Source organism: Podarcis bocagei (genome assembly GCF_964188305.1).
Source record: "Podarcis bocagei genome assembly, chromosome: 11".
NCBI classification, from domain to species: domain Eukaryota; kingdom Metazoa; phylum Chordata; class Lepidosauria; order Squamata; family Lacertidae; genus Podarcis; species Podarcis bocagei.
In genome coordinates this window covers 22,334,817-22,358,910 of record NC_138136.1, presented here as the reverse complement: position 1 = coordinate 22,358,910, position 24,094 = coordinate 22,334,817, and the positions used below count along the sequence as shown (strand labels likewise).

General features: G+C 41.5%; 1 protein-coding gene across 1 annotated transcript in view; it reads left to right on the top strand.

Annotated features, from left to right (window-relative positions):
- The first annotated feature begins 693 nt into the window (after positions 1-693).
- WDR36 (WD repeat domain 36) overlaps positions 694-24,094 on the top strand; it is a 38,425-nt gene continuing 15,024 nt past the window's right edge. Inside the window, exons 1-16 of the mRNA XM_081213618.1 lie at positions 694-952; positions 3,786-3,813; positions 4,345-4,445; positions 5,013-5,130; positions 5,233-5,365; positions 6,484-6,538; positions 8,582-8,714; positions 9,480-9,655; positions 10,573-10,693; positions 11,750-11,815; positions 12,237-12,320; positions 14,044-14,198; positions 15,387-15,501; positions 16,900-17,065; positions 18,858-18,966; positions 20,435-20,514. Coding sequence (XP_081069744.1) covers positions 788-952; positions 3,786-3,813; positions 4,345-4,445; positions 5,013-5,130; positions 5,233-5,365; positions 6,484-6,538; positions 8,582-8,714; positions 9,480-9,655; positions 10,573-10,693; positions 11,750-11,815; positions 12,237-12,320; positions 14,044-14,198; positions 15,387-15,501; positions 16,900-17,065; positions 18,858-18,966; positions 20,435-20,514 — 1,805 coding nt within the window. The 5' untranslated portion in view covers positions 694-787. The remainder of the gene's footprint in view (positions 953-3,785; positions 3,814-4,344; positions 4,446-5,012; positions 5,131-5,232; positions 5,366-6,483; positions 6,539-8,581; positions 8,715-9,479; positions 9,656-10,572; positions 10,694-11,749; positions 11,816-12,236; positions 12,321-14,043; positions 14,199-15,386; positions 15,502-16,899; positions 17,066-18,857; positions 18,967-20,434; positions 20,515-24,094) is intronic.

Below are 24,094 nucleotides of genomic sequence, written 5' to 3'. Positions count from 1 at the left end.
GGAGCCCCTCTTCAGAGAACGAAGAGGACCGCCATTGCAGTTTCGCGCCGCCCCCGGAAGTGGCTGCATTATTCTAATGAAAGAGAGAAAACTCATTGGAAAGACTGAATGGTCATTTTCAGGGCCAGATTAAGATTTGATGAGTCCCTAAGCTACTGAAGGTAATGGGGCCCTTTATATGTCCAACTGTCCTTTGTCAACAACAAATTGCCGCTGGTTTTTTGAGTTGAATATATGCTATATGGTAATTTATGGACCTATAATAAGTATCTAAAGCCATTTGCGCATAACAAAATAGGTACATCATAGGAGCCTACACAACACAACACAAAACACTGCTGCTGCATATAGGTCTTATTTTATTTGTTTTTTTATCTTATATTTTGGAAATGTACATCCAGATTTTTCCCCCTTTAAATTTTTTTGGGGGCCCCTAAGAGAGTGGGCCCCTAAGCTATAGCTTCTTTAGCTTATACGTAAATGGCTCCCCCCTTTTTTTTCTTTACTGGAAAAGCCATCGGGACCCAAACGCAACGCGTCTGCCCTGCATCCTTGCCCAGCACTGCCTAGGAAAGCAGGGGACCCCGCTCGCCTCGGGGTGGGAACTAAAGTGCCCAGCGCGTGATGCCAAGCCGAGCCACTTTTGCAAACGCACACAAGGGCCGGAAGCAGCGGAGGACGCCGGGGGTTTTTTTTCCGCGCCGAGCGTCCGGCACGCGCAGCGGGGAACGTGGTCCGGGGCGGTTGGTGGTCGCGTGCCGGTGGTCGCCCGTCCCCCCGCAAAGCGATGTCGTCGGAGGGCAGCAACCGCGAGGGGGGCAGCGCTCTGTTCGCGGGCTTCCGCGCGCTCGGCCTCTACTCCAACCACTTGGCGCACGTGGTGCGCTTCCACCGCCGCCACCGGGAGTTCTACCTGGTCACGGCGGTGGGGAAGAGCTTCCACACGTACAACGTGAGTCCCACCCCATCCCCGGACACGGGGGGTATCTTTCGTGTTACGACCTGCTTTCTGCTTGCAGAAAGCAGAAAGTGTGGGGAGAAAGTGTGGGGAGAGTGGGGCGGGGTCCAGGGGCATAAATTGAACATGCTTCCCTTAAACCCATTCGTTGAGAGGCTGAAAGAGTTGCAGGTGTTTTGTTTAGACTGTCCGTGGTTCCCACCGTGGGGCGCACGCCCCACAGAGGGGGGGCAATTTGATATTTAAGGGCGGGGGGTGGCAATTGGAGAATGAGTTATTAACAGATAATGGTGGCCTTTTAGGCTTCACGAGAATAGGAGTTCGCTTTTTGAACAATAGGAATTATATGTCACTGGGTGTATCTGTGCACCAGGGTTTTAGAGATGCTTAGGTAGGGCACGGCCAAAAAAAAAAAAAAAGGTTGGGAAACACTGGTTTAGAACCAGACAACTGAGTTCAGCCATATGGAAGCTTAATAAATGAGGAGAGCTTCTTGGTCACCCAGTGAAATGGGTTTTAGAGATGCTTAGGTGGGGCATGTCCCCCCCCCCCAGGTTGGGAAACACTGGTTTAGAGTCAAACAGCTGAGTTCAGCTATAAAGGTAAAGGGACCCCTGACCATTAGGTCCAGTCGTGGCCGACTCTGGGGTTGCAGCGCTCATCTTGCTTTATTGGCCGAGGGAGCTGGCGTACAGCTTCCGGCTCACGTGGCCAGCATGACTAAGCTGCTTCTGGCGAACCAGAGAAGCGCACGGAAACGCTGTTTACCTTCCTGCCGGAGTGGTACCTATTTATCTACTTGCTCTTTGACGTGCTTTCAAACTGCTAGGTTGGCAGGAGCTGGGACCGAACAACGGGAGCTCACCCTGTCACGGGGATTCGAACCACCGACCTGCTGATCGGCAAGTCCTAGGCTCTGTGGTTTAACCCACAGCGCCACCCGCGTCCCTTCAAGTTCAGCTATACGTGAAGCTTAAAAAATGAGTTTCTTTGTCACCCAATGCCTATTTACTTTATGGGGTTCACTGCCACTAAATGTGGCGGTCCTTATCCTCGGTAGCTTCATAAGAGAATTGGAAACCTCCAAGCAAAGCCTCAAACGAGGGAGATTTGTAGGGGGAACTTTTTTTAAAAAAACAACACACATTTGCATCCTACCTTTCCACTTAAGAAGATCAAGGTGGCTTCTCACGGTTCTTCCCCCTCCCCGTTTTACCTTCATGACAGCCCCGTAAGGTAGGCTACACTAAGCAGCTGTGTGTGACCTAAGGTCACCCAATGAGCTTCATGATTCAGTGGGGTGCACACCCAGTGCATTTTGCCTGCTCCAGGTATGAAAGGATTTTGTTCTACCTGTTGTAGTAGTTCGCTCAAAGCATGGTGTCATTCAGCAAACAACTTTATGGAAGGTTAGACAAAATCATAAAGGAGAAAAGTGTGAAAGTGGTTATGGCTACATGGAACCTCCGTGTTTGGATGCTGCATATCTCTTTAATATCCGATACAAAGGACAAACCACAGTGAAAGGCTGTTTCATCATGCCATTCTTCATTAGCAACCAGAAATGTACAAAAGAAAGAGCTCCAAAATTCTGACACGTTTTTTCCGCACAAAAGGTGGCAAACAGTCCTTGAAGTGTTCCAAGCTAAACCCCTAGCACATTTGTTATATGGGGCTCGGATTTGGACTGGCACTTACCTTGGTTCTACGGAAGCTGTTCAATCAAAAGTTCTTAAGGCAATTTTTTTCTGTTCCACCCTGTGTCCCAAATGCACCCAAACTTAGCCACAGTAAGGAACTTTTGCCCATGGTATGACTATTTTACACCTTCCCATTTCGACTTTCTGGCACCCTATCTGCATAACCTAGCAATTCCAAAATATAGCCCTCGGCGGTTCTTGAGGAACGATTCCAACAAATTCCACATGAAAAACGCTTATGTCCCTGTGGAGATGACAGTACTGAATCAGTGGCACTTGCACTTTTTATAAAGACTTGAGGAATGAGATTATCACCCCTCTTATATTGTTCATTCCGGGTCGCCCAACCACTGCCACAGTGTCTTTTCTCTTGGCAGATCAAGATGAGCAGATGACAGCAAAGGTTGCAAGGTTTTTAGCTGGGGCAATCAAAATAAGGTCCACTCTTTGACTGTTGATTCAGGACCATAATGTGTGTTTTATATAATTGACTTTTATTTCTGTTCTTTGTATATTGCATTGTTCTTTTATTGCTATGGCCGATGGCTGACACAAATAAAGATTAATTCATTCATAGCAACTTGATGAACTTCCAAATTGGCTGTAATTTCTAAATGAAGAGGAAGGAGTGGGAGTGGGAACATAATTATATTACTGAGAAAGGAAGAGAGAAATGTGACTTGGATTTTTTTTTTGTTGTGCTTCTCAACATAATCCTCATTTTCACATCCTTTACGGAAGGAGTGGGGCTTGTGCTCTTGCATAACATTTGACTTGCAGCTATACAAAATAATTTATTCTATATCACTCAAGATAATCCTCATTTTCACATCCTTTTCAAAATGAATGGGACTGCAGCTGTTGTGTAACATAAAATGTTTTCATATCATGGTGCATGTAAATCTGAAAGAGTGCAGCTGAAATTCATTAAAGGGGTGTTTTTCCACAGATTTAACAAGAGGCCAGTTCCATTACTATTATAACTTTTCTAACTACAGCAGTTATTTCATGAATAACTATGCCCATCTTCCATGCACATTAGTCTCTTTCTCCAGAAACATTTATAGCTTGTCTAATAATTGTAATACTGAACTATTTTTCTAAAAAATATTATGCTTTTATTGCAGGTGAAGAGACTAGGCTTAGTTGCTGTTAGTAAGTATATTGTTCTATGTATGTGCATTTAATAAGCAGTTTAGTTTTGTATCTTTCTTTACAAATTGTAAGTTGCGGTGGATACTGTTTACGTACAAAAAACATGCTAAAAGTTGTAAAATCCACTACAAAATGGAGTGTTTTATACCCAAGTTTAATTGGACATCTGAGCCAGAAAATCTCTTCACTGACTCTGCTTGGGAGTAATAACAATAAATTAAAACTTGTTGCCCTTCCACCATGCACTGGAGGAACTTGTGTCCGAGTAAACTTTGTGTTTTAAGTCCTGTTTATCTTAGAGCATTCAAATGAATGTGCCTTCTGGTCATTCTTACTGATGGAGCACACAGTAAATTGTGTGTTTTAGTTCTAGGCATGTGTCAACATTTTGTGTGTGTATTTCTAGTAGCAATTGATATTCAGTATACTGCAACGTTGAGGGAAATTATCAGTACATCACAACGTGTCTTCTTTGCTGTACGTACTTTAAAATTGATAGAGCTTGCTCTTTTTGTTTCCCTTATCTTTTAGGCAATGCTTTGCCGCAAGACATTACCTGTTTGGCAGCCGACAGAATGTTGGTCTTTGCAGCTTGTGGCAGTCTTCTCCATGCTTTTGCTCGGAACAAAGAGGTTTGTATAATTATTATGCAAGATATACCAATTTGTATCGGATCCTGAAAGTATTTAGGCTGCAAACCTGTATCCACAAACCTGTGAGTAGTTGAAGTTCACAGAATTCTATAGAACTTGCTTTTGAGTATACATTTGTATTCAGGATATGGGTGCTGTACTATTAATGTATGGGTGATTTGCCCCTGCATATCTCAAAGGTGGGCTGGAGTTGCTCTGAAACCTTAGTATGATGTTACAGTCAATATCTGGTCTACATTTGGAATTGTTTAAAATATTAATTCTGAAATTGGTACAGCTGGGATGCTGTATGGGTCATATTATAACTCTTGAATCCAGTTTTGGGCTGTATGTTATGCTTGTATTCTGTCTTTCTACCTAATCAATGTCAGGGAACCTGTGCCTCTCCTTTCATCCCTCACTATGGCTGGAACCGATCAGAGTTGAAGTAATAACATCTGGAGGCCCCAGGCTTCCTATACCTGTGCTAAATAGTGCTGAAGGCACTTCATGTCCAGATATGATTTCATACCTCTAAGGAAATAACTAAGATACTTTGAATTTCAGGTGGTTCACACTTACAAAGGTCACAGAGCAGATGTTCACCTTATACTGCCATTTGGGGATCATTTGATATCTGTTGATCGTGATAACATTCTCATTATTTGGGATGTACAGTCAGAAGGTAATATTTGACTCTTTTTAAAGTAATAACTATTCAGAGAAATAAATTTTTAAAACATATGTGTAGCATATATGGCAGCTAATGCTCTTCTTTGTCCTGCAGAAGAATACTTACAGATGAATTTTGATAAGACAGTGTTTGCTGTTTCTGCAATTATGCACCCAAGTACCTATTTGAATAAAATTCTTCTTGGTAGTGAACAAGGAAATCTACAGTTGTGGAATGTAAAATCCAAGTAAGAACATGTCTCTCTCCCCCACCCAACTTCCTGACCCAAATTACAAATGTATTAGCCTGGTTATCAGTCATTTACTCCCGTAAAATGTGGAATTAAGGCAGAGTGCTGATGGATTGGAGGTGGACAATTTTCCAATGTTGTTTGATTCTAACAGACTAAATTGTAAATATGGCCATAAGTGAAACAATCACATGCTAGTAGTTCTCAAACTAAAGCTATACAGTGGTACCTCGCAAGACGAATGCCTCACAAGACGAAAAACGCGCAAGACGAAAGAGTTTTCTGTTTTTTTAGTCGTTCCGCAAGACGAATTTCCCTATGGGCTTGCTTTGCAAGACGAAACGTCTTGCGAGTTCTTGTGAGTTTGTTTCCTTTTTCTTAAAGCCGCTAATAGCCGCTAAGCCGCTAAGAGCCGTGCTTCGCAAGACGAAAAAAACGCAAGACGAAGAGACTCCCGGAACGGATTAATTTCGTCTTGCGAGGCACCACTGTACTGAAGGGCTTGTTTAGCAATGAGCCTGTTCAAATTACATAAGAAATAACTGAGAATATTTGAAGTGAGCATGAATTTATGTTTCTAAGACAGTAGAAGGGTTATGTAGTTTTGATCTAAAAATATGGGCCAAAGTCACAAGCACTATTTTCCTTGTTTAGTTTTATTTAAATGAGATTTGCACTATGCACCTATTGGTGACATTGATGAGTATTGTCTTAGGGGTGTCTTTGCATAGAGACAATGGCCCTGACAACTGTGAAAAGATTGAACTGCCATAGCTTTCCTCTCCCTTGCTTCCCAATGCAGGCTCCTGGGTCTCTACCAGAAAGGAGCTCTCCTGAAGGGAATGCTTTGAGGACAGAGGGATCCTGGGGAAGTGGGAATTGGCTAAGATTGGGCAGAGGCACTTTGCATGAGTAGAGTTTCCTCCTGCTTTTAGTTCTTGGGACCTAAGACAATGCTAGTAGTATTCGCCCCCACCCCAATAAATAGCACACCAGAAGTTTTAAGAATTTTTTCTGCAAATGTTGGTTTTGTGTTTAACATCCATTCTGATGTACCGGTAGTTTTGTTTCATAGCATTCAAAACACTAACCTCTTTCTCTCTCCCCCACCAAAGCAAACTTTTATATACATTTCCCGGCTGGGGAGCAGGAGTGACAGTCCTTCAACAGGTAAGTGTGTGAATATATAGAGGTTTGGATCCAGAGATCAGTCTGCAGAAGGTGGTGAGCAAAAAATGAGCTTGCTGGCACCTCCTCTTCCTGACAGTCTGCCCTTCTAAAAAGGTTTTTCCTAGGTTTGGGGAACCCTGCTAAATAGTTTGGACCGAGGGGGAAGGTGATGGAAAATCAAGTGAAAACACCTTCTGTGAGTGGCAGCTTCAATTACCCTCTGCAGGCTTATCTCTGGTTTTAACCCAGCGACAATTACATACTGTTCCTTGATAGTTATTTTCAGATTGCTTTATTAATGTTCTCTGCTAGATCAAATAGGTATAGCCCACAATGCTAAGCCTGTCCCTTAATTTCTAGTTCATATTAGCAGATCTACTACTACTATTGCAGGATTCTGAATGACAGACTTTAGTAAGCAAAGTCAATGTACATGTCAGTACTCTTGAAAACACTGTACACTTGGGCTGTATTATATTGCTAGTGGCGTTGCAAAAATAATATATATGTAGGGGATTTTTCTTTAAATAAATGAACCTAGCTCTTGCCAATCTGAAATTCATTCAACAAGTCTATGCTAAAAATTAGCACTAGAATAGAAATGGAACGATCACATGCAGGCTTCAGTCTACACACCCTTATCTAGAAGTAAGTTCTGTTCCATTTAATGGATTTTTTTAAATTAACGCAGTATGTTTGGGTTTAGACTGTTAAACCATGATCCACAAATCACATATTCTTAAAATGTAGTAATCCTGGGACCATGTATTGTAGCTTTTTTTTTTTTTAAAGAATTCAACCTGTATGGAGCTCATTACTTGTGCTCTGCTTCTATATACTTCTATTTGAACATAATTAGAATGGTGTCAGTGTCCCAAATTATATACTAGTAGGTTTTACGCAAGGCTGTAATTCTTAAGCACACTTGTTTGGAAGTAAGCCCCAGTGAGGTTAGTGCTAAATATATGCATCCAAAATTTGATTTCATGCAAACGTCCACTCTTAGGTGGAAGGGTTGTAATTAAAATGTTATGTGTACTGTGAGTGGTGTGGCCCTGAATGTATGTTCCCTTGCTGTGCATTCATATATTTGATATGAACGACAATAAGGTTTGCACAAAGGCTTGCAAGGTGTTGGAAACTGGGCTTTAGTGTTAATACAGTAAGTTCTGTGGCCTGTTATAATCAAAGAAAGTGTTAAGTTAGAGGTAGAGGGTTGAATCATATGAAACAAGCAAACTTATGCTCATGGATCAAGACCTCTGAACGACCCTCTGGAGTGGTGGGCTGTAGTTGGGAGGGGGAGTCAAATTAAATCTCTTCTCCCCCCCCCCACGCTCCAAACGAGTACAGCGTATGTGCACAGATCACCATTAAATCCAAGTGAAAGTTTACTAAAGAGAGTATTATTAGAGAGTATTAGTCTACAGCTTCCGCAGTTTCTTTTGCCCTGGCTTCAGATGGTGAAACACACTCCAGATAAAGATGTAAGTAGGTGTAAAAATGTGTAGAACTAATTTGTTTGCCCTTCCTCCACAATGGCAACATTTTGATGAAAGCTGACCAAACCTACCGTATCACCCGAAGTCTCCGATAGCCTCTCTTGCTGCTTCTGTGGAGGTTGAAGGAAACAGGCAAGATCTTGGAGTTAGCATCTCACCTAGTCTGAACTCTGAGGCTCCTTCCATTTTGGAAATATTAGAAGATGACTGGGAAATAATGCCATGGAATAATGATTACATGCATCTCATTCTATTCAGTATGCAATACTGTAATAAAAATGCATGACAGTAAACAAGCTTTTAAATTGGAAAAGCGTGTCTTTGATGCAGCAAGCTCATTCTTGTCTAAAAAGTAACAAAAGCCTCATTAGAATGAACTTGTGTGCTTACTCAGAACTTGGTGATTTCATTCAGGTGTGCCCAGGAAAAGTTTCTAATGGAATCTTACCATTACCAATCTTACCAATCTTAATAGGTTATTTATGCTCAGTTGCAAAATATCAAAAGTTGCTGTTGTTTAATAGTATAACTTTCTTTGCAGGCCCCAGCAGTGGATGTCATTGCAGTAGGTCTTGTGTCTGGTTACATCATAGTGCACAATATTAAATTTGATGAAACGCTGATGAAATTTCAACAAGACTGGGGTCCCATAACAGCAATATCATTCCGTACAGGTACACTTCAGCACTTATTAGAAACCTCAGACATGAGTTAAAGCCTTAAGTTGAAATACAAATTTAAGTATAAGCTACTTGTCACCTGTTGCAAGCTATCATAAGGCCAGGACTGAAATGTACAGGTAATTGGTCTTGCTGTAGTTGCATTTAGACAGTCCTCCAGTCGATGGCTTGAAGATCACAGATGATTCTGAACGTTCAATTCTCCCCTTGCATGCACAGTTTTTATGGGAATTTTTCTGGTCTAATCAAACGATAGTTTATTTTTATGTCTGAACAGGAAAATTGTGGCGTGAGTGATTTAATCACTCACCCTCTCCCAATCTATTTTAATGTTAGTTGGCTTTCTTTCCCAGTTGTATGCTCTTCAGTCTTACTTGTTTTGATTTAAGGTATCTGTACAGTGGTGCCTCGCAAGACGAAAAGAATCCGTTCTGTGATTCTCTTCGTCTAGCGGTTTTTTCGTCTTGCGAAGCAAGCCCATTGACGGATTAGCGCTATTAGCGGCTTTTAGCGGCTTATCTGCTGATCGGATCAGCTGATAAGCGGCTTAGCGGCTTAGAAAAAGGGGGGGAGGGGAAAAAACCAGCAGGAACTTGCAAGACATTGTCGTCTTGCGAAGCAAGTCCATAGGAAATTCGTTTTGCGAAGCACCTCCAAAGCAGAAAACTCTTTCGTCTTGCGAGTTTTCCGTCTTGCGAGGCATTCGTCTTGCGGGGCACCACTGTATTTATGTTTTGTTTATTTTCTGCATGTGATCAGATGGACACCCAGTTATGGCTGCTGGAAGTCCTGTTGGGCATATTGGGTTGTGGGATCTAGAAGAAAAGAAACTTCAGGGCCAGATGAGAGGTGCCCATTCTACAGCAATTTCGGGTATGACGTTTGTCCAAGGGGAACCACTTCTTATTACCAATGGTTCGGACAATGCAATAAGGGTAAGTTATATGGCTTTAACTAATTAATATTCAGTTTCCAAAATGATTTCCCCTGCCCCTTCTGATGATCCTAAGATGATTCATGCACCTAGTCAAGTACTTTATTTTATTACGGTCATAGACCAGCATAAGCAAAACATCTGAATAAATAGCATAACAGTATAAATCTAAGCGAATAATTATTAAATAAATAGGAGCAAAAACCAAATGTAGATTTAAACATATACATAGAATACTTTACTTAATTCATGCACCTAGAAACACAATGTATACTCCTTCTTTTTGTTCTTGGGAACAAAAATACTGTGTAGTTGTGCAAAACTGTTCCGGGTAGAGCATTATGGTGCGTCTGTAAGATGCCCTCTTATGTTCGTTGTTGCATAATTAGGTTTCATTTGTTGAGAAACAGCAGGCAATCTGCACAGTTCTGCTAAGCCAGTCATTACTAGTGATATAACTATCACTAATCTGATTGAGGATTTGAATGAGCAATCATGTACCGTTAAATCACTTCCTCCTTCTCTCCCTGTCCCCAATCTAGAACAGTCTTTTTACAAGTTTTCTTTTAACAAGAAAAGGCATATTTGTGCTCTTGGATAAAATTTTAAAAATCACTTAGTGTGTATTGTTCCCTGTTCTTATAAAAAACACAAAGATTAGGATCCAAGTACTTACGTTAGGAAATAACTTCTTTGCTAAAATCAGGTATTCAGAAGCATGAAGTATCTATAATTTGCAAAAATAATGGAGAAGGTTTTGTATGTCCTTGAATGAAACATGAGTGTGGCCACATACAGAGCTTCTGAATATTACTAGTTTATTGGTTTATTACTGTGCATTTATTTTGCTTCAAGCTTATTTTCAAGTCTTGCTTTCCTTTACACTTGTTTTCTTGCGTTTGTTTACTTGTTGAATAGGTATGGATCTTTGATGGCCCTGGAGGAAGTGGCAGATTGCTGAGATTCCGAATGGGCCACAGTGCACCTCCAACAAAAATCAGATATCATGGGCAAAATGGGCAGCAAATTCTCAGTGCCGGTAGGAATTCTCCCAGCTTCCTGTTATGTTGAAATGAGTAATACTGTTTTTGGATCAAGTCATGTGAAGTTCAGTTTCTCGTGATTAAGGATTAGTCATAGGCCAGCCAATTTATCTCTGACTTGTTTGGCATTGGTCCAGTATGCAGGTTGGATCTTGAACATAGTTTTACCTTTTTCAATTGCTGCTACTTAAGTTCACAAAAATACTAGGAGTTTCGATTTCAAATTGAAGACTTGGTTTTCTTGTAAAAGTTGGCCCCTGTCCAAATAACGTAATACAATAAGCCCACAACTTGTGCACGTGTTACTTAATGTGATTAGAACATTGCACATGGGGGAATGAATGAATAAATAAATAAATAAATAAATAGAGAGCCATGGAAATCCACCATTCCCACATCTTTCATTTATTTATTTCCCCACCGGCACCGGCACCAGCACACCCAGCTATATCTTCCTCTCTTACAAGCATCCCAGAGCCCTCGTACCACCTCCCCAAAGTCCAGTAAGCATGGTCACACCTTCCTTACCAGCCTCTGGGAAGGAGGTTTGCGGGCTCTGGGAGCATCCCAGAGGCCAGTAAGGAAGGCACCCTACTCGCACTCAGGACCCTCCCACAACCTTCCCAGACCCTAGTAAGCAGCTCTCCGCCTCCGGGGGGGGGGAGGGGGCGTTCCTGACTTTGTGCGATTTTGCCTTTGTGTTCAGACCCCCGGAACTGAACCATTGTGTAAGTAGTGGGCCCATGTAATTTAACACTGCATTAGGAGATAATTTCAAGCTTTGTTGATAGGTTATTAACCAATAGGACACACTGCTGGCGGAATGAATTCCTCCCTCTCCTCTGCAGCCCATCTCCTCCCCAAAAAAATATACTCAGAAGGGTTAGACGATCCTCCAGAGAAGAGAGGAGGGGGAGGCAAGTCAGTGGTGAGACGTTGGATGCAAAAGCAAGGTTTTCTCCAACAATTTCTATAATGGTTTACATTTAAAAGTTGCCTAAAATGAACTGATGCATAGGTATACCTACATTTTTTTTTATGTTCTCCTGTAGGACAAGATAGTACCTTGCAGTCATTTTCCACGGTGCATGAGCGATTCAATAAAAGCTTAGGACGTGGTGAGTGGGACTACGCAATGCATAATCAAATGTCTGTGAAGGTATTTTGGTGTATTGAACCTGTATGGGTGCTAAAATATTGTGCAGCTGCTCGGTTCACCCAGATTACTTACAGTTTCTAGCTGCTCTTCGTATGCGCTCAGACTCTTGTTGCTTAATGACTGGTAAACAATCCTGAACCAGAGGAAATAATATTCTGTAAATAAAGTTCTGTTGAAATGAGTGAAATTTCTTATGATCATTTTTGTTTGTTTGTGCTTTTGAAACTTAACACCTGATCCTAATTTCAGTGTAATTTTTCTTTTGACGTAGTATTGGGTGGTGGTGTGGCAGAGTTAGGAAACAGCCTTCCCTAAGACTTAATATGTTCAAACTGTCAGTGCCAGCCGTACATTTGTGTCATGTTTCTCATCTCTTGAAGGTTCCATAAATAAAAAGAAATCAAAAAGGAAAGGACTCCGGTATGATACAATGGCTCTTCCACCTATTACAACATTTGCTACAGGTGCGTAATTCTTTGCTTGTCTTGAATGAATGAGGTAATACGACATCAAGTCTCCCCCCCCCTTTCCCCTGCCCCCATTGAATAGCATCTTACGTGGCTGATGAGATTCCAAGTAAATCTAGAATGACGTGCATTGGGGAAAACAATGCACACTGATGGGAACCAAAGTGGCTGTGACTATCCAGAAAAGTAATTGGTGGATGGCTCAGTGAAAACACTAACTCACTGCGCAGTTGTGTTGAAAAGGTCAAATCCCATGTTGGAGGTGATTATAGAGAAGAGATTGAAAATGAAAGGCTCCTCTAATAATGGAGATGTACAGAAATCTACTGTGCAATTCCTATCAGCCTATTTGTATATTTTATTTATGGCGTTTGCTGCCACGTCGTGCTGTGATGGGCGCTGGCTGACCTCACATTAAAAGCAGCATAGACCAATTCACGGAGGGCGGAACTATCAAGGGCTGTTGGCTATGACAATGAAATGGAACTTACTGACTAGGTGGCAGTGTGCTGCAATTAGATGTTGGAAGCAGGACACTGGACTGCATAGACTACTAGTCTGATTACACAGTGCTGCTCTTAAGTTGTTTTTTCTACTCTCAGTGCAACAAGTTCCTCCGGCCTGGTGGAACGCTCTGTCTCATGAGACCAGGGCCCTGCAGGATCTGATTTCTTTCCGCAGGGCCTGTAAGATAGAGTTGTTCCACCTGGCCTTTGGCTTGGAGTCAATTTGATTCCCTCCCCTTCCCCTCTTTCTTTTTCCTTTTTCCTTTCTCCTCCTGTGATGAGGCTGCATTTTAATATTTCAATATTTTAATCTTGTATTTTAATATTGGTTTTAAGTTGTATTCATTCAACTTGTTTTTATTATTGCTTGTTAGCTGCCCTGAGCCCGGCCTTGGCTGGGGAGGGCGGGGTATAAATAAAAATAATAATTATTGTTGTTGTTGTTAATAGTGCTATAGGTTGCTCTTACAATATTCATTCTGTTCAACGTTAAGTGGGTAGTTTCACATAAGCAGAGCCTGCTGTATCAGCCAGTGGCCAGCTGGTCCAGCCTGCTGCTCTTACAGGGGCCAAGCAGATGCCCGTGGGAAACTAGGGAGCAGAACATGAACACTCATGCACTCCCCCCCCCCATGTGGTTTCCGGCAATTGGTATTCAGAAGCCTTGCTGCCTCTAGCTGCAGGGGATAGAGCATAGTCGTCATGGCTAGTCCACCATGAATTTGTACAGTCCTCCTTTCAAGCCATCCATAGTTGGTGGCCTCCTGGGGAGCAACTTCCATCGTTTGACGGACTACCTTGTGCTGGACGGACTCTTTACAGTTAGGATAATGGCAGACATGGAACCCTTGTACTGTAACCATGTACAGTGGTACCTCGGGTTACATACGCTTCAGGTTACAGACTCCGCTAACCCAGAAATAGTGCTTCAGGTTAAGAGCTTTGCTTCAGGGTGAGAACAGAAATCGGGCTCCGGTGGTGCCGCAGCAGCAGCAGGAGGCCCCATTAGCTAAAGTGGTGCTTCAGGTTAAGAACAGTTTCAGGTTAAGTGCGGAACTCCGGAACGAATTAAGTACTTAACCCGAGGTACCACTGCATTAAATTAAACAAGTGCTAAACAACTGTTATAAAATGTGTGCAAAGCTATTTTTCCATGGGACAATTGCTTCTTGATTAAGAGTTGTGCCTTTTAACGTATTTTGATTGTGTTACAGAGGTCGCCCGTCAAAGTGACTGGGATGGGATCATTGCTTGCCATCAAGGATTTCTAAGCTGTACTACCTGGAATTATCAGAAAGGGTCAATGGGAATTCATAAACTGACGCCACAAGACTTCAGCAAAAATAGACCTCTTGGTGTATATGCAACAGTAAGGGTTGTTTTTAGCTGATTGAAGGATATAGTTCTGTTGTTGTTTTTAAGTGTACAGAAAAACCCGCTCATAATTCAGAATGACATAACCAAGATAGGTTGATGTTGTTGTTGTTAAAAGCAGTAATATATTTAAAATACAATAAACAAGATGCACAAACAGAGAACCATCACTGAAAGGGCCCATTCTTGTTTACCTAAGACTTTAGGGCTTAATTGGAGGACAGTTAGGTATGTCTGTGGTTGGTTGGTTGAGTGTACTTATATGGCACTTTTCCACAAAGCGGCTTACAGGAAACATCCAAAATGTCAAAATGCAAGCATACGAAATACAGAGAGCATGTCAGTAAATTCAGAAATAACAAAAATCAACAATTTGCTGCTGTTTGACTGTTAAATTCGGTATTACAAGGAAAAAAGCAGTCTAGGTTTAAGTACATAAATACAAAGAAAGCAAGTGTTAACTGACATGAAGGGTTCTCGTTCTGGTCTTTGTGCACACCAGAGAGCCTGGCTTAACTACAGCTCAGAGGGGAAGGGACTTCTCATCAGGCTAAGTGACATACAACTGCCGCTCATACGTTAACTCCAGAGGAGACTGGCAGCAGCAGCAAAAGGCAAATGCTTGAGAAGACAATGATGTTCAGTCTCTTCTCCTGCCTCGAAGTTACCACTTCTGGTAACTTCTGTTATTGCATTGTAAATTGCTCTGACACACTTTAGGGTAAAGTGGCAAATAAGTAAAGTCAAACCTCGGTTCCAGAACGCCTCTGTTTTGGAACGTTTCAGCTCCCAAACGCCGAAAACCCAGAAGTAACTGCTCTGGTTTTCGAACGATTTTCGGAAGCTGAACATGCTTTTTGGAAGCCCTTTTCATTTTTTCCCATTGACTTTGCAGCCAGCCCATTGATCCTTGGTTTTTGAACTTTTCGGAAGCCGAAACGGTCTTCCAGAATGGATTAAGTTCGAAAACTGAGGCTCCAGTGTATGCTAAATCACAATAATAGCAAGAATTTTTCTTTATCTGAACATCTCAGTAATTTTTTGAAAGTAGAATCAGTTTGTATTGAATAGTGTCTGTTTAAACAGTTAAGAATCTGACACTGTTAATCACAAATATTGGAATTAAAATTTCAAATATTTGCTTCTATAAAAAAAAACTTGTTTCTTTCTCTTTCCTCAAAAGGCAGTAGATATCAGTTCCTGCGGAAACTTTGCTGTAATTGGACTTTCAACAGGACATGTGGATGTATACAACATGCAGTCTGGCATTCACAGAGGGCGTTATGGCAAAGAAAAAGGTGAAAATAGGGCACTTAGAAAACATTCTGGTTGAAATCCAGTGCTGCCTTTTCTGTTGCGGAATGTCTTTTGATCCAGCCAAGGCATCTGCTAATGTACAAAAATGGGGGGAAGGCAGAGATTTTTGTCAATCCCTTCTCTCTGCTGCAACACTCTGTGGCCACCAAAAGTCTGCTCTAGAAGGCTGGAGGACCCTATACAACAGTTTGGAAGATCGCATAAGTGAGAGGCAGGGTGTCAGTGAAATTTCCCTCCCCATATCTTAAATTAGTGGGTGCCTCAGCTGAATCAAAAGCTGTTCCACAAGCGGACAGCTGCATCGGAGTTTACCCTCTTAACAACAGTTTCAGTGTTGTTGAGACTCTGGATCGGAAATACACCCTCAGAATGCTCTCCTGTAACAATATGGCTATTACTGCTATACAGAGAATGGGATGTGCTGGCTTGTGTTTGTGCACACCTACGCTGAACATCATTTGTAGTATTTGCCATGTGATTGGGAATATGAGGAAAGCATATGCATATAGGGATGTAGGAGAACATGTCCAACTGCAAGCACAATCTTTATTTTGCATTGCAGAGGGTGAGCAATAAGCCAATGAGACCTCTTCGGCACATACTGTGTGACAAATTTCCGGCTGCATTTTCAAACGTATGAATGTTGCCAGCAGATTAAATTGAGCCTTTGGATTTGATGTGCTGCAGAGAAGAGGCAGGAAGGTTTTGCACAACACTGACCTTTGGTTATAGCCCAGTGGTGGGTATCCTGTCTCCTTCCAAATACTGTTGAACTCCAACTCTCATCAGCCCCAACTGTTATGGCCACTGGTCAAGGATGGAGCAAGTTGTAGTTTAGCAAAATTTGGAGGCCCACAGGTTAAATAACCCTGCTATGGTCAGACAGCAACTAGATGGATCATTGCATGCCTGTATATTATGATGGCAATAAACCAGCAATAACAAAGGTGCATATTGTTACTTCACGCTGGAGTAGGGAGATGCTTCTGATACGCATGCCTGCCTTCTGCATGCACAGTGAGTTGTTAAGTCGTCTGTGCATTAACAAGTTTGGGATTCCAATTTCATAAGATAGTGTGTCCCTTGTGCATTTGGTGGCATGGTTTAGCCGTGCAGAATGAGGAAGGAAGCTATACTCTGGATCTCAATTCCACGGTGGACACAATGTACTGCACTACAGGAAAAATATGACAGAAAGTGAATTTGATTAACCGTGGTATGGTATCTATCTATTCCTGAAGGATGTTATATTGTGCTTAGATTGTGAGCTGTGCTAAGGATCTGTATATAACTTTATAATAATAATAATAATAAATAGTTGGATAACGCCAATTTAAGGTGGTGGAATATTAATTCACTCTTTTTCTTCGCAATTAAAGCCCATGAAGGCTCCATAAGAGGAGTAGCCGTGGATGGATTAAACCAGCTGACAACCACAGCAGGAAGTGAAGGATTGATCAAGTTCTGGAACTTCAAGAGCAAAAAATTTGTTCACTCTATTAACCTCCCTTCTTCTCCAAGTAAAATGTTGCTTCACAGAGACAGGTGGGATTATTGCAAGATGTATTCTTTTTAATAACTTCTCTTACTTCAGCGGTGATATTTTCATAATTCATATTTGCAGAGCACAGTTGTACTAAAAGAGTTTCACCCCTCCTAATTTCTGAAATATGTGCCGCCTCCCTAGTTTCTTCATTTAGACAGGGTCTTCTTGAGGGTGGCCCCGCAGCTGCAGGCCTCCCTTCCAATTAAAATTCACTTGGCCTCTTCAGTTTTGACATTCAAGAAGGCTTTAGAAAGAGGATGGCTAACCTTTTCTGGTCCAAGGGCTGCATTGAAGGTTGGTCATTCACACAAGCATATGCATGCATGCAAATACAGCACACAAAAACCCAGACATGCATGCACAGACACCACATGCACACAGGTGATGAATAGAACCATTTCCTTCTGATGCAGCTTATCTTTCAAAAGTGGCTCTTTTTCTGGACTATATGGAACTGGCTGAAATGACTGGCAGAATCCGAGACTTGGGAGAAGAAAAAATGGAGGAGGACTGGGAAAAATTTAAAGACTATTTACGAAAACATCATAAGTTATATGAATGTTAAGAGTTTGCATGGCTGGGAAAGTCTAGCTTCAGCAACTAAAATTTGATGATTTTGGAAATTAAGTTATAATCAGGAAAGAGCTATAGTTTAAAATAATCTTCATGTCTATTTTAGGATAAAGGTAATTTGACAACAAGTATTCTAAACTTAAAGTATAACTATCTGAAAGTACAAAAAGCGCATGAAACAAGGCAACAATTTGCTGATATCTTTATTGTAAAGAATGCAGGGAGAGGGAGATGTGGGGAAGTCCAGTTGGTTATGAAAAAATGTTCTGGAAAAATGAATTTTTCTGTTCTATTGTTTTTCTTCTTTTTCTTCTTTTCTGTTTTGTTGTTTCTGTTATGTATTTGACTTTACATTTATATCTGGAAAAAAGTAATAAAATATTATTTAAAAAAAAACACAAAAGTGGCTCTTTTTCCGCTGGCATGACACTGCTATTAAGAGATTGCCAGTCATGAGCAGGAGAGTGTGCTCCTTCCTTCCCTGCCCCCCCCGCCAGTCTGTAAGACCTAGCAGGGATGCCAGAAGAAGAAGAGGAGACACATTTGCAAAGTGAAGAGGTGCCTGAGTCTGCCAGGGGCTGGCAGACAGCTGGCATTGGCTTGGCAGGCTGGATCTGGAGCCACTCCTGCCTTAAAATCTTTACTGTGGCCTTTCCTTAAGAGAAAGGGTCCCATCTTGGTTGTCTGTATGCATTCAGTGCTTAGTATTTTGCCTGATGTTCCATTGTTTTTATTTCTCTGTATGCTGCTTTGTGAAAAGCAACAAATAAATAACTGGAATAATCTTAACTGATGAAAATAATAAAATTTTTGTTGTAATTAGGGTCTGTATGCATTCAGTGCTTAGTATTTTGCCTGATGTTCCATTGTTTTTATTTCTCTGTATGCTGCTTTGTGAAAAGCAACAAATAAATAACTGGAATAATCTTAACTGATGAAAATAATAAAATTTTTGTTGTAATTAGGGTCTTACCCTTTACACATCCAACCCACTACAGTCACCTGTCCATTTTGCTTATTATGCCCTGCTTATATCCATCTTTTGCCTGTCCTTTCCCCTGTGAAAACATTTAGGGTAGCCTTACTCTAAACATCTATTGGGGGTTTCCCCTAAAGTTTGTGTTCCAAGAATATCAATAACAAGCATAATGCAATTTTTTTGCCTCTTCCTTGACATGTGTTTGACATTCTACTTTATATTCTTCTTGATTTTACCAGTTGCATTCTGGGAATTGTTACGGATGACTTCACCATTAGCGTCCTGGATATAGAAACACGAAAAATCGTGAGGAAGTTTTCAGGACACCAAGGCCAGATAAATGACCTGGTAAGTTTGTATCTATTTACTATCAGTTGTGTAGAGGTTACGTACCGCCAGAGTTCCTCTACTTTGGGCAGGCAACATACTGACCTCCAGATTTTGTAGACTGTAATTCCCATCATCTCCAGCCAACATAGCAGATGGTTTGGGAGAATGGAAGTTGCAGCCCACAGTATAAACAGGGTACCATGCTGCCTATCATCATGTTAGATCTTTGAGGTTTGTGCCGAAACAAATGCATATTCTTGTATGTGGATCAGTTGATTTGGGGTCACCTAATCCTTTAGCAAGAGTGAAGCTAAGGGCATGTGGACCTGAATGGAAGACCACTGGGAGTCCCATGAAGGACACTGAGCTTTCTAAAAGAAGAACAGTAATATGAATTATAATAAATAATGTGAATGGATACAGTTGGTATGTGCTAACTTAAACATTTTCCTAAGTATTCTTCAGCTTTGAATATATCCAGTGTTTCAACAACTCAACAGTGAAATGCTTTTTTGTTGCTAGTGTAGCTAGAGTATCATCCCAATTCTTTTTTTAGAATATTCATTATAATTTATAAAGTATAAAATACAATGATTGCAAGGATATATCAAGTAAAGACCTGTTCCTGTAATACCATATATATGTGTGTGTGAGTTTGTGTGTGTGTGTATCATGCAGCAACAAATACCAATATTATAAATTCAAAAATTATAACACATTAATATACCGCATAGATAAATGGTTGTAATCAGTACAGTGAACGCTTGGGTTGTGAACGTGATCCGTGCGGGGGGCACGTTCGCACCCCACAGCGCCATATCTGCGCATGTTTGGGTTGCGATTTGGCATTTCTGCGCATGCACGACCGGCGAAACCCGGAAGTAACCCGTTCCGGTACTTCCGGGTTTTGGCGCAACCTGAAGCGTCTGTAACTCGAGGTATGACTGTGTCATATTGTATCTAGTCTTCATGAATTCAATTAAGGGCTTCCATTTATATTCAGGTTTTCTCTCTTATTTACCATATTTCAGCCATATTAATTCTTTATGCCAACCTCGCTTTTTGCCAGGCTTTCTTTCACTGTTGCTGGTGGCATTATTATTCCATTTTTGCAACGCAACAAACAGACAGTGGTACCTCAGGTTACATACGCTTCAGGTTACAGACGCTTCAGGTTACAGACTCCGCTAACCCAGAAATAGTACCTTGGTTTAAGAACTTTGCTTCAGGATGAGAACAGAAATCGTGCAGTGGTAGCAGGAGGCCCCATTAGCTAAAGTGGTCTTCAGGTTAAGAACAGTTTCAGGTTAAGAACGGACCTCCGGAACGAATTTAGTTCTTAACCCGAGGTACCACTGTACTAGCAACAAGTGATAAATTCCATATTCGCTCCTTACGCTTGACCCATTCATCCAAATATCCTAGTAACATTGTCATAGGAATCTGTGCAGCTGTTACTCAAAAGACAAATCATTTTTTTTGGTAGGCTTTCAGTTCTGATGGCCGCTGGCTAATAACGGCAGCTATGGACTGCAGCATCAGAACCTGGGATCTTCCATCTGGGTGGTAAGTAAATTTAGAGACTGCTACTTTGATATGTTACATGCGTGTACTGACAAAAGAGCACAATCAGTTTTAAAACACACCTTTCTATCTAATCCTTACTGTGTATTAAATTTGTATAGCAGCCTTCATCCAAAGATCACTGGGTGGTTCACAACATAAAAATAGAAAATGAGAACACACAATACATAATAAGCAAGAACAGAAACGAACTGGTCTACTTGCAAATATCTTCATTTATTTGTGTTCTATTGCCTTTATGCCTGAGGATTGAATCTGCCCTGCCAAAAGGTACACAAGAATGATATCTTGTCATACTCAGTTTCCAGTCTCAGCTGGCAATATACTGAGGCACTTCTTTGCTTCATAGGTAGATGAGGGCTTGAGTTTCTTAAATTTTTATTTTTAATAGAAAATGGTGCTTGCAATGGTTGATGCAGTTTGCAAGAGAAGTCATGTGAGTGGGGGACTCTCCACCCAAATAACCCAGTGCTTCATCTGCTGTGGGGAAGTGGCACCTAGATGTAATACAATGCCCCCTTTCCGAAGAAAAATTCTACCATGATTCTAATCACCTGTAGGCTCTGAGTGTGGGAAGGAGAAGGGGCACCCAGCCCACTCACCCAAACAAACAGAATATTACATCTTATGTTATATGGTAAAGGTTCTAACTAAAGTTAGAATGGGCAGCCCCTACATTTCAGCAGAACTTGACTTTAATCATGCTGACTAATACTTGTTTCATTTTTAAAATCCCTTTCTTTAATTGAAAGTGAATTTTTAATGGCTTAGATAACTTTTGTAGTCTTTGACTAGCTTTGAGGACTTCCGGTCGGTGCCAGCGCTTAATGGCGGTCCTGCCTCCGAGCTCCGGAGAAGGACTGCTTCGCAAGTTCGGGTCTTACCCGCTACGGCGAGCGGGGGACCCCTAAAATCTCAGGCGCTGAAGCCTGAGAACAAGGAGACTCGGTGGGCACCTTTGCGCCCCCCGGTACCGTGAAAGAGCCTTTTTAAAGGCTACGGATCGACATCGGGAGTGAGCGCGGTGCTGAGAGTCGCTACCCAGCCTGCGAAGTGAAGCCGCGTCGCCATAAGCGGAGAGCGCCGATTTCTTCCTGAAAAGAAATTCTGGACGGAATTCCCGTGAGTAGGATTTGAAAAACAATTGGGACCCTTTTAAATCTTGAAAATTGAGCTGAAAGCGGGGGATTAAATCAAGGAAGTCTGCCTCCCCCCGACTGCATGAAAGTGAAAGCAACGGAACTTTAAACTTGCATCCGATGAAATCCGCTTTTTAATTAACTTAACCGGGCACTGAGACTTTGGATCTCCCCTCTAGCTAGCAGGGCAGAGGGGAGGTGAATAAGACTTTAAAAACTGCATGATCTACCTGAAGTAAAATCCTCTGCTGTCTCATTTATCGAAAGCACGAAACGGTCTGCCTTCTCAGAACAATAGGTCACTGAACTGACTTTTGCCTGCAAAGTGATACTGTGATACAAAGTCCACATAGTGACTGGCTACAGTGTATTACAAGGAGAAATAGCATAGACTGGGAAACTGTGGCAATTTATAGCTACAAGCTTATAGCAATATTGACTTTGACTGTGTTAATCTCTTTTTTCTATACCTTTGGACATTCTCCTTTGTTCTTGTATTTGGACACTTTATTTTATGGCCATTTTGATTTGCTCCCCCTAGAGGGTAAAGTAAAGTTCGACACGGCCTAGGACAGTGGAATTTTCCAACAGGAAACAGCTCCCGTGGGAAGTGACCTTGACATGAGTGGCGCACAAGAAGAGATTGTCACAAGAGCCAAAATTAGGCAACAACAACAACAGCTGCAACAGCAACAGACAAAGAAAAGAGGCTCAATTTCAGCTGCAACTCCAGGACCAGCAGGAACAACAGAACAGGAAAAAGGAGCAGTTGCCTCTATGGAAGCTGTGACAGAAGCTCTGCTTAAGATAAATCAAACTCTGGAGTCTTTGACAAAACAGACTTCAGAAAATACACAAAAATTAACAGAAATATCAGTAAGATTAAACCAGAACACAGAATCTATTAATAAATTGGTGGAGGAAAACGCTACTACACGCCAAATTGCCGAAGATGCTAAAGCTGTTGCTGGAGAGACGCAAGAGAAATTAGAGCCGATTGCTAAGAAGGTCTATGAGCATGATGCAACTCTGGCCTTGTGGGAGTTACAGAGAAAAGAGAGAAATTTGAAATTAAGATCGATCCCGGAGAACGAGAGGGACAACCTTGCGGAATACCTGACACGGGAGTTTGTGGACTGCTGGGATCTGGAGGAAGACGAATTTAAAATTACAACAGCTTTTAGACTGGGTAAAAAACAGGACAGAAAGACCCCGAGAGACTGCCTGATTACATTTAGATCCAAGGAGGAAAGAGACAAAATATTAGGACTACATTTTGAAAAGGCCCTGCAAATTGGCAACTCAACTGTACAGATTTTCAAAGATATCCCAAAATATATCTTGGACTTAAGAAACTTCTACAAGGACCTGGCTCTTCTGTTAAAGAAAAATTCCATCCGCTTTAGGTGGGAATTTCCACAAGGACTGTCATTTGACTACAAGGCAAAAAAGGTGAAAATAAAGACAATTCAAGATAAAGACAAATTTTTGGCAAGAAATCAGGAGGACTTACAGAAGGGGACTGTGGATGTACTGGCAGAACAGAGGAGAGCACTAGATATCCTGAATCTCTCGATTGGACAAAAACCACCACCATCAGAAGAAGAGCAACAACTTGGAGCTGTTGGAGGAGCCTTAAGAAAATAACAAGATGGCTTTGCAATTCCTTAGTTGGAATTGTAATGGACTGAATGGGCCTTTGAAGAGAAGACAAGTATTTCATATTTTGAACAGAGAACAATTGGATTTGATATGCCTACAAGAAACACACATAACTAGAGCCCACAGGAGACTACTTACAAATAAAAGGCTAGGACAAGAATTTGTTTCATCAGACAAAGTTAAGAAAAGAGGAGTTGTAATATATGTGAAAGAAAAATGGGCTCCAAAAATGATATTTAAAGATGAACAAGGGAGATACTTGGCAGTGGAGATACAAGTACAAGGAGAAAAACTTTTAGTTGTTGGAATTTATGCACCAAATGAAGGCAAATCTGACTTCTTTAAGAGACTTCATGAAACCCTGACGGACTACCTGGATTACAATATGATAATTATGGGAGACATGAATGGCGTGGTCTCCACTAATATGGATAAGGCACAAAGACTAACAATCAGTAAGGAAGGGAGACTTCCTAAGACTTTCTTTGAAATGACTGAAAACATGGACTTGATAGATATATGGAGAACAAGGAACCCTCTGGAGAGAGAGGGAACCTTTTTCTCCCAAGCAATGTTGACCTGGACCAGAATTGATCAAATTTGGATTACTAGTGGCATGGCCCCAAAGATTAAGAAGGTAGAAATCTGCCCAAAAACTTGCTCCGACCATAACGCCGTGAAGATGGAAATGAAACTAACAACAACTGGTCAATTTAGATGGAGAATGAATGACGCCCTCTTTCGAGACAAGGAAATCCTTA